Source organism: Fonticula alba (assembly GCF_000388065.1).
Source record: "Fonticula alba strain ATCC 38817 unplaced genomic scaffold supercont2.5, whole genome shotgun sequence".
NCBI classification, from domain to species: domain Eukaryota; order Rotosphaerida; family Fonticulaceae; genus Fonticula; species Fonticula alba.
In genome coordinates this window covers 1,967,380-1,977,233 of record NW_009242975.1, presented here as the reverse complement: position 1 = coordinate 1,977,233, position 9,854 = coordinate 1,967,380, and the positions used below count along the sequence as shown (strand labels likewise).

Sequence of the window (9,854 nt, the reverse complement as noted above, 5' to 3'; positions counted from 1 at the left end):
CCGGCCCATTCCTCTGGTGGCCTCTCGCCCTTACCACCCCTCGATGGACAGAAGGAGTCGCAGGACCAGCGGAATGCCAAAGGAGAAGCTGAAGATGACCACCAGGAACTGGATGGCCATGATGCCAGCGATGTTTTGCCCATCGCCGCCCTTCAGCTGGCTGACCAGCAGGGCGGCCGTGGCGGCCGGCACCGTCATGTTCAGATACAGCAGGAGCTGCAGCGGGATGTCACTGGCCGGGATGATGCCCAGCCGCCGGAGGCCCAGCACCAGGAAGAAGGACACCACCGGCATGACCAGCACCTTGGTCAGGGAGAAAATCAGCGTCGAGGAGAGCGGGATGCGCGCCTCGAACTCGGCCAGCGGCGTGCCACAAGGCAAGACCAGTCGCTCGACCAGCAGATCGATGTCGGCCCCGGCGCCGGCCTGCTGCAGCATCAGGGTCTGATGGTTCTTGCCGGTGTCGCCGAATGCCGGGGGAAGGGGCATCGACCCGGGGGCGCTGGCTTCGGCACTGGAATTCCCCCCGACACTGTGCGGACTGCCATCGGCGATGGTGGTGACGGCGGAGGAGCCGGAGGGGGAGGACCGAGAGGCGTCCTTGCCGCCGGAGGGCCCACCACTCCCCTTGACCTCGGCCAGCCGGTCATCATCGCCAGCCCGGGGATAGCCCATGCCCGAGGAGGGGGAGGACAGGTCCGCCATGGGGAAGGCATCCTCATCGTCCTCCTCGGGGAAGAGGTTATCCCCGGGATGGCCCGTGCTGCCGGCCATCAGGGGATTCGTGTCGGCGGCCTGGGTGTCAAGGCTGGCGGCCGCCACTCCGGCGGCGATCTCCGACGCGGCCGCGCGCTGGCGCTGATACCGAGCCACTTCGGCACGAACAAAGCGCTCCAGCGCCGCACCGACAATCATCAACCCCAGCGGCACGGCCGCCTGCCCGGTCAAATCCGTCGCACTGAGCACCCAGCCCAGGGCCGGGCCGAATTCCGATCCTCCAGCCACCGCCAACGAGTCGGCCGGGGCCACGAACAGCCGCCGGAACCCCGGGATCAAGCCAATGACCAGGGCACAGATCATGGTCAAGTTCGGGGGCATCTGGGCCATTTCCCAGGCCCGCTTGCCGGCGGCCCGGGTGCCAGACACCACGATGGCCCAGCCACGCTGCAGCCCGGACCCGGAGCCCCGGCCACCATCGGCACCCTCATCGGCCAGATCCTCATGCATGGGCAAGTGACCAAACTCATCATCCAAATCTCGCAACATGAGGCTGTGCTCATGGGCCGCCTGCAGGTGGCTCAGCTCGGCCGAGGCCGACATGTCCGACATGCTGACCCGGGCCGAGGAGGCCGCCGACATCCGGCGATGCTGGGGATGGTGATGATACGCGCCGGGGTGGTGCATGGCGGCGAAGCTGCTGCGCAGGGGGGCCGAATCCAGCATGTACCCATGCGAGCCGGCCAGGGAATCCGGGCCAAGAGTCGCCACCCCGGGCCCGGGGCTGGCGAAGCCACTGCCCCCGGCGGCCAGCACCGGCGAAAAGCCCATGGCCATGGATGTGCGTGCCGGGCTGAATGGGCCCCCGGCGGCGGTCAGAGCCCCGGTCTCATCGAAGCCCGAGTGCCGGCTGCGGATGCTGGCAAAGCTGGCCCGCGACTGGGGGTCCATCTCCGACGGGTTGGCCGGGCGGAAGCGCGGAGCCACGGTGGTCACCTCGGCCAGTGTGGGCCCGGGGGTGGTGTTGTGCCCGCGGGCAATTGACGCGGCGATGGCCATCGACCGCCGGGCGCGCTGCTCACCGCCGACCATGCTCAGGCGCACGGTCTCCACGAGGTCCTCCTCATCGCGGATCAGCGACGAGGCCTCGGCCCCGGGGACCTTGTGGCTGAGCTCGGCCAGGGCTTCGTCGAGCATGGCGCGCGCCAGCTCCCGCCGCACCCGGGGGAGTTCCTGGGCGTCCACCTCCAGCAGGGCGTCGGCCACGGTGAAGGAAATGATCGTGGCCACCATGGAGTACATGGCCGCGAAGCCGAAGACTCGCGTGTCATCCCCCGGGGCGAAGGGCGGCACGAAGCCACACACCGAGGTGACCAGGGCGAAAATGAGATCGCCCTGTGGCAGACGGCAATAGGGGGGGGGGGGGAAGGGTCAGCATGAGAGGAGGACCACGGTGGCGAGCGACCGGGTGTGAAGGGGCGGCAGCGGCGGCGGCACCGCCAGATGGATGCGTGGGGAACATACGACATTGCCGAGGAGCATGCAAACGACCATGCCCCAGCGGAAGGTGCGCGGGGGATTGAGGACCTTGCGCAAGAGCATACCCAGCAGGAAGAGCAGCAGGTGATAGATGAGTGCGATCGGGACGATGAGGCTATATGGGGTAGTGGGCAGGGGGGGGGGGGGGATTAGCTTTGGTCCGAAGGCAGGATGGGAAAACTGACTCGACATGGGGCTCACGAACCTGATGACCGAGAGCGGGCTGGTCTCCAGAGCGCGAATGATGCTGCCGAAGAAGAGACACGGCAGGGTGACATGGTAGTTGATCTGCAAGGAGAGAGGAACAGAGGGGGGAAGGGTCAGTGCTGGGGCCGGGCACCGATAAGGCCAGCAAGCGAGAGCCGAAGGGGATGGGGGGATGGGGGGATGGGGGGGGGGGCGCGAGGGAGCTGGGGAGGCGCACCGCCGAAACATGGCGCGAGATCTGCAAAGTGAAAAAGCCACGGAAGGAGAGGAAGGCTCCGATGACTGAGTCGAGAAGGAGGGGGGAGGGATGTGAGCACAGGTGGGGAAAAAGCAGGCAGGCAGGGAAAGCGAGGAGCGAGCATGCATGCGGTGGGATCCCATGAGCGCACTGATCGAGAAGTACACCTTGAAGACGGACATGGTGGTCAGGCCGACGAAGGGCAGATACTCGAGGGGCAGGCCGCCAGACGATCCGGATGACGCAGAGAGGACCGTCTCGATGAGCGTGTTGGCCGCCGGGAGCCCGGCCAGGATCGAGGTGTCCGCCATCGCGGCAGGGGTATGTGGCTAGCGGGCACCCAGCACCGGTCCAGGGGAGGTGAGGCGGGAGGAGGGAGGGAGGGGGGGGGCAGAGCAGAGGCCGGAGAAGGGGCACAGGGGGCAGAGGAGGGGGGAGAGGGAGCACGGAAGCGAGGGAAGGGGAAGGGAAGGTGCTCACGGGCAGGAAGAAGCCCCCGGGGGAGGTGCGATGCGTGTTGCCATACCTGCGCCCCGGGAACAGGGAACGGCAGGGGGCCCCGAGAAAAACGGCATACATGCCGGAGAGATCTCTCCGACATGTGTGTGTGTGTGTGTGTGTGTGTGTGTATCCGCCTGTGTGCGTGTGGATGTTGCGCATGTGCGGGTGCGGCGGCAGTGAGGGCCAGCTGGGGCCATCGAGACGGAGCGCGCGACCCTGCCGTGGAGGGGGGCACCCATGCTGGTCGCCCCCTCCTGGCCTTCCCCCCCCCCCCCCCCGCGTTTGCGGTTGTATAATCGGCCCAGGGAAAACAAGCAGCCCAGGGTGCGGCTGACGATGGAGCCGGCTGATGTCCTCGTCGCCACCGGCCGGCCGGCCGGCCCGCCCGGCCAGTCCCCATCCCTTGGCTCCCCTCCCCGCGTGGGCGCCGGACGCCATATGGGTATGTCGGGGGCGAGGTGGAGTGGGGAATGTCCCAACCGGGAGGAAAGCCGGGACGCGCGGCGAGGGGTGAAGCCCGGCACCCCGCGCCCGGCACATTGTTGCTGCGAGAGAGGTGGCGGGGGACAGCTGGGGCGGGGGGGGGGGGGGGGGGGGGGGGGGGCAGGACACGACCAGTAGGGCGAATCGACGCCCACGCCCCTGCCCGCGCCCCGGGCCGCCACCGGCCGGGAATGTCCGCCTGCGGGTGCGCATGTGCGGTGCGCGAGTGCAGGGGATTGTTGTTGTTGTCGTTGTTGCTGCAGGAGCCACGGCCCAAGGGTCGGGCACGGTCTGATGGTCGGTTGCGAGGCGCCGTGGGGATGATGGGGGGGGGGGGGGACGGGCATGAAGCGCTCGTTGGGACCACCACCGTCCGCAACGTGGATTGTGTCCGGCGATCCCCCCTCCCCTTCGAGCCCGGGCTTGGTGAGGCGAGGAAGCCCACGGGTGCCCGGCGACCGGCGGGTGTCCTTGCTTATGGGCGTGAAATTTCCGCGACCGCCCCCTCCCCCGGGGCCCTGGGGCGCGCTCGGCGCGCGTCGGCAGCACGGCCCATGCATGCGCGGCCGGACACCCCGAGGCCCGACGTCGATAATCCTGGCATCCGGGCAAGCTGTTCGCGCGGACCCGGCTCTCATGGGGACAGGCCGCGGCATGGGACGGGGGGGCCCCCCTGACCGGCCCCGCTCCGTAGTCTCTCCGCAAGGAATGCCCCCCCTCTCCGCCCCTCCCGCGGCCACTCCCGCGTCTGGCGTACTGCGCCCGTAACCACAACATCGACCGTCAGCCCAGGGGACCCGGGGGCGGCGGGAGGCCGCGGAAAACACGACCACACAGTGTCTTGCCCCCCAAGGTGGCTAGGGGCCGGTGCTCGCCGGCGCGTCCTCCCCCCCCCCCTCCAAAACCGGGTGTTACAGCGCTGTGCAGACGCACGGCGAGCGGGCTTACCGGGCATATATGCCCACTGTCCGTGCGCGGTTGGACACACGCCTCAAGGAGAGGGGGTCACCCCAAGGGGCACAGGTGGCGATGCGCTCCAAAGGGCGCCGCAGGGTTAAGGGTCGATTAACGAGCACCGGGCCATGTGGATGCCGGGATATCATGTGTCACGGGAAGGATCAGACGACCTCGCTCGCTCTCCGGCCCCCCGGATGGCGATCTGTCGCACCGCGAAGAGCGGCCGCCGGGCGCGAGTGCGCACCCGAAACGCTCTTCCTCCACGCCCCGGGCGACGGAGCAACCGCGTTTCCCCGCGCGCCCCGCTCCCCGCCCCTCGGCTGAAAGATATCGACCGAAGCTGGGGGGGGCGGGGGGGTGCCCAATCGGCGATCGACCCCCCATGTCGGATCGATCGTCGCGTATTTCGTCGCTTCCACCCCCCTCAGGTACGCGCGCGCGCGCGCACGCGTGCGAGCGTGCTAGAACCACATGCTACCCGGACCGCGGGCGCCCCCCTCCCCCTGCCCGAGTTGCCTTTCTCAAACGCCATCCCAAACACCGGCTGACCAGCGGGCCCCGACGGCCAGAGAAGCCCAGCCGCGCAGTATTCGTCCCTCTCGGGCGGGGGGGGGGGGGGTACCGAGTCTCGCCCGCCCCCTCCCCTGTCCCGGCTCCTGCCCGATTTTACCCTGTAACACGGAGCGCCCCCCCCAGAATGGGCATTTCAACATGACAATGCGCGGATGTGTCGCACGGTCAACACCGCACAGGGCGATGTAGCAACAACAATAATAACAGACATTTGTTGGGTGTCTGCCCCCTCGCCCCCCTCCGGCCGCACTTGGCCTCTTGTCCGGCCCGTGAGAGCACTTGGCTGCCTCGGCCACGTCGGCGATCTCTCTTTTTTTTGGCTGAGGCCTGGCCTCCGCGTCCAAACGCGTGGCCAACAGCCCCCAGTCTTCTCTCCCTCCCCCGCCCCTCTCTCTCTCTCCTTCTCTTTCTTTCTTCCTCCCTTCTCTCTCTCTCTCTCTCGCTCGCCCTCCTCCTCCTCCTCCTCCTCCTCCCAACACCCCCTCTCTCCGCTCTCCTCCTTACCCCGCTTGCCGACGCCGCGTGCCCCGCCCTCGATGAGCGGCCAGCCGGGTGCCGCGCACGATGAAAGTGCCTCCCAGCCACTGACACCGCCGGACTTGGGCGACGTATCGCCCAGCCTGCTGGGTTTTGATCCGGCCGCCTTTACCCTGGACACGGCCCTCCCCCCGCCGGGAGCGGGCTTCTTCCCACCGACCATGTTTCTTCCCCCGGCAGCCGCGGCCGCGGCTCTCATGCCCCTTCCCCCTTCCTGGGATGACACCCTGCGCGCCTATTCCCAGACTGGAAGCGGCATCGGCGCCAGCCCCAACACCGGTGCCGGCCACAGTAACAGCAGCAACAGCAACAGCAACAGCACCCCCCGCTCCACCGTTCCCGCCAGCACCGATGCCGGCACCAGCAGCGGCACCGGCGCCGCCCCCCTGTCTCCCGGTCTTCGCCAAAGGTCCTTGCTTTGGCTCCCCCTAATTGCCTCCCTCCCTCCCCCCTCCCCCCTCCCTCGCCCTCTCCCGCTCAGCCACTGACCCCCCTGGTGGTTGCTTCACACAGCTGGCTCCCCGCTCATGGCGCTGGGCTAGCCCAGGCGCTGGACTGCCTGGCCAATCCCCATTTCTCGCAGGGCTTTTCGGCTTCATCCTCATCCGGGGATTCGGCCTCCTTGGCCCCTGGAGCCGTGGGCCTGCCGCCGCACGGCAACAGCCCCGGTTCCTCGGCGTCCTCGATGGCGCTGTCCGGGTCGATCCTCTTCGACTCGGCGGCCTCGTCGATTTCCTCATCCCCAGGGACAACTCGGACTGCCAGCGCCCCTGTCCCGACCCTGACACCCATGGCTGACTCTGGCACCTTGCCTCCGGAGCTGAATGTCGATCGGTCGCCGCGGCCCTCCGGACGGCACCCTAGCTCGAGGTCCTCATCGTCCTTCTCTTCGGGCCCGGAGCATGGGCACGGCCTCGGCCGGGCCAGTACCCCGGCGCCCAGTCGCACGGGCAGCCTGCTCGGACCGCTCGCCGGGCTGGACTTCGTCGAGGGGATCCCCCCTTCGCCGTCGAGTGGGTCCAGTGCCTTCCTGCCATCGGGCTTCCCGCTCTTCCGGGGCCCGGGAATGATGGGGCAAGTCCCCGGCGGCGGGCCCCTCTCGGATGTGCCCTTCCATGGGACCTCTCATTTGGACCTTCTGGGATCCATGCCTGGGCCGTTTGCCGGTATGAATGCCGGCGTCCCATCGGCCGGGCCCCCTGGGGCACATGGCCTCAGCCTGAGCGATGCCTCTTTCTCCGACATCTTTGACTTGTCCTCGGTGGCCCCCTCGGGCTTTTTGATCGAGGACCCGGCTGCCCGGGGCGGTCCCCAGCGCAGTGCCTTCCGTCGACGCATGGGTCACCTGTTTGAGGCCGGCGCCATGGTCCTGTCACTGGTGTATGTGGGCTTCTATGTCCTGTGCCAGGTGTGTCCGTCGCTTGTGCCGCAGCCATCGGCTCTCCGTTCCCCTTTTTTCCTTCCCCCGCGCCCGCCTCGCTGCCTTCCTCCTTCTGCTGACTCCCTTCGCTCGCCCGCCTGTCCTCCCCCCCCCCTCCCCCCCATCGTGCCGATTTTTCTCGGTTTCCTCATGCCATGTCTCGCCCTGCTGCCGGTGTATCTGGCTCAGATTTTCATCAACTACCTGATGCCGGACCGCCTGACCCGGGCGGCTCTGAAGAAGGAGCTGGCCCTGGCGCGGACATATCCCGAGTGGCGCCGCGTGGCCCTGTCGTTGGACTGTCTAGACGGGTACAGTGCCTGGCGAATTGCCCCACGGCCGCCGGCGGCCCTCGGTGGGGGGGATCCCTGTGCCGGTGATTCACAACACCCGGCCGACCCGATCGAAGAGCCGGAGGAGGAGGAGTACTTCGATGCGCCGGCCCTGCGAGCACATGTGAAGCGCCTCCGCTGCGCGCAGGATATCGCCTTGCGCAACGGCGACTACGTAGCCTTGCGGTATCTGGTCCGGGCACTGATGATCCGCAATCTTGGCGGCACGGCCGACCGGCGCCTCTACACTGGCTGGGTCAGTGGCAGCACCAAGGCCCTCATTGAGATTGTGCGTGAAGTAGCCCCTTGTTGGAGCTGCCCCATGCTGCTACCTTTCTCCTACATCTGCAGGCGCACCCACTCACACGGTCATACGCCGGCACACACGCACACACCGACACACACACCGACACACACACCGACACACACACCGACACACACACCGACACACACCGACACACACACACACACACGCGGACACGTGCACGCGCGCGCGCTCGCACTCAGTTCGTCTCGCAGCTCGCCGAGGCCATTCAAGTATTGTCGCTGCCACATATCCCGCGACTGACGCTCCTGGCGCCGGAGCATCAGGCGGCCCTCGCACCTACACGCTCAGCCGCCGAGGCTCCCGGCTACCCGGGCCTGCCAATGATCGGCAGCGGACTCAGTGCCACCGAGCGGCGAACAGCGTTGCGCCATGCACAGCAGTCCCTCGGCCGGACATGCCTGGCCCTGTGCGGGGGCATTGGCTCGGCCCGGGGGGCACAGCACCTCGGTGTGGTGAAGGCCCTCTTTGAGATGAGTCCACTGCGGTTGCGGAACTCGGTGATTCCCCGCCGGGGCGCGGGCGCCAGCGGCCCCTCCACCGCCCGGCCCAATGTGGCCACCCCTTCGCAAGAGACGTCCCCCCTGTTGGAATCGCTGGTTTTGTCACCGCCGGCCGCCGGCCAAAGCACGGCCCAGCTTCGGCTGCCGTCTCCCGGCGCCCGGGGCACCTCCCCGGCGCCCGACCCCTTCGAGCGGGGCATCTTGCCGACCATCTTCTATGGGACCGATGTCGGGGCCATCGTGGCGGCCTTTGTTTGCGTCCGGACCGACGTGCGTGTCTGTCTCCTGGGCAGGGCCGCGCGGTGAAGGAAAGGCTCGGGACATACTGGCTAGGAGGAGGAGGGGGGAGGGGAAGGTGCAAGGAAATTATTCAGGAAACAACTTCGTTGTCTCCCCTTCTCTCGGATACGCCGAAGGGCCTCCTTTATATACCTACGAGGAGGGGGGGGGGAGAGCACGGCACCCAGAGGGGGGGGGGGGGGGGGGTCAGCTCGGGGGGGGGGGGGGGGGGGGGGGGGGGGGACCGGGCGGGAGCTGTCGTTGCTGTTGTGTTTCATTGATTGTGGCCTGCTCCCAGGCACACCTGCCTCCTCCTCACCCTGCTGTCTCTCCTCCTCGGGGTCTCCCCCCTTCTCGCTTTCTTCACCCCGCCACCAGGCCGAGCTTCGGGAGTTCTTCACCACCGGCGACCAGACATTGGACTTCTCCATCTTCTATCAGCACAACACTCCCTCTGGTACGCCCATGGCCGCGCCGTTTGTGCCTCTCCATTCTCCAAGTGCCCGGCGTCTGCTGACACCGGCATAGATACTGGCGACGCTCCCGTCGAGGGATTCTCCTCCTCATCGGCCTCGCTGCGCCGGCGCTTTGATCGCTTCATCCAGCATGGGGTCTTCTTCGATGCGGCGGTCTTGCGGCGCTTTGTGCGGGCCAAACTGCGGGTCAGCTTCCAACAGGCCCCCATGGTCGCCGGCGCATCTGTCCATGGGGGGTCTCCCCCGGCGTCCAGCTTCACCACGCACATGGTGGCCAATTTGCTGTCCGGCTCATCGCAATACCAGTCGGTCCGGTGCGGGTGCACCATCCGGTCTCTGGACACCGAGGAGGCGTCGCACGCGACCGAAGCACGCAATTGCCCTCACCCCGACCCTCTGACTCGGGTCTGCCCGCAGGCCTGGATCGAGGACATCACTTTCATGGAGGCCTTCGAGCGCTCGGGCCGGGTGCTCAACATCCGCGTGACTGATGGCCTGGTGCTCAACTACCTGACCGCGCCGAATGCCGTGCGTCTCTCTCTCCCTCTCTCCCTCTCTCCCTCTCTCCCTCTCCCTCCCTCTCTCTCCCTCTCTCTCTCCCTCTCTCCCTCTCTCCCTCTCTCCCTCTCCCTCCCTCTCTCTCCCTCCCTCTCCCTCCCCCCTTCTCCTCCTCCCCCCCCCTCTCTCCCCCTCTCTCTCTCTCTCCCCCTCCCCCCTCTCCCCCCCCCCCCCTCCTCCCTCTCTCTCCCTCTCCCTCTCCCTGCCGG

General features: G+C 67.8%; 2 protein-coding genes across 2 annotated transcripts in view; one reads left to right on the top strand and one right to left on the bottom strand.

Annotated features, from left to right (window-relative positions):
- H696_03596 (hypothetical protein) lies at positions 1 to 3,085 on the bottom strand. The gene is made up of 5 exons (XM_009497466.1): positions 2,853 to 3,085; positions 2,681 to 2,745; positions 2,462 to 2,544; positions 2,242 to 2,371; positions 1 to 2,112 (listed from the first exon to the last, which is right to left on the bottom strand). The coding sequence occupies exons 1-5, from the start codon at positions 3,010 to 3,012 to the stop codon at positions 31 to 33; spliced, it is 2,520 nt and encodes an 839-aa protein (XP_009495741.1). The 5' UTR covers positions 3,013 to 3,085; the 3' UTR covers positions 1 to 30.
- A 2,582-nt stretch (positions 3,086 to 5,667) lies between these two features.
- The window catches only part of H696_03595 (hypothetical protein), a 6,166-nt gene continuing 1,979 nt past the window's right edge, over positions 5,668 to 9,854 (top strand). Inside the window, exons 1-6 of the mRNA XM_009497465.1 lie at positions 5,668 to 6,161; positions 6,266 to 7,160; positions 7,362 to 7,793; positions 8,012 to 8,602; positions 8,990 to 9,068; positions 9,140 to 9,615. Of these exons, the coding sequence (XP_009495740.1) occupies positions 5,752 to 6,161; positions 6,266 to 7,160; positions 7,362 to 7,793; positions 8,012 to 8,602; positions 8,990 to 9,068; positions 9,140 to 9,615 (2,883 nt within the window). The 5' untranslated portion in view covers positions 5,668 to 5,751. The remainder of the gene's footprint in view (positions 6,162 to 6,265; positions 7,161 to 7,361; positions 7,794 to 8,011; positions 8,603 to 8,989; positions 9,069 to 9,139; positions 9,616 to 9,854) is intronic.

Excerpts from the sequence above, each read along its gene's own strand:
- H696_03596 (XM_009497466.1), bottom strand. The coding sequence starts at position 3,012 with ATGGCGGACACCTCGATCCTGGCCGGGCTCCCGGCGGCCAACACGCTC. Across the intron at positions 2,746-2,852 it reads CAAGGTGTACTTCTCGATCA|TCATCGGAGCCTTCCTCTCC; the intron begins GTGCGCTCATGG and ends TTCTCGACTCAG. Across the intron at positions 2,113-2,241 it reads GCATGCTCCTCGGCAATGTC|GGCGATCTCATTTTCGCCCT; the intron begins GTATGTTCCCCA and ends CGTCTGCCACAG.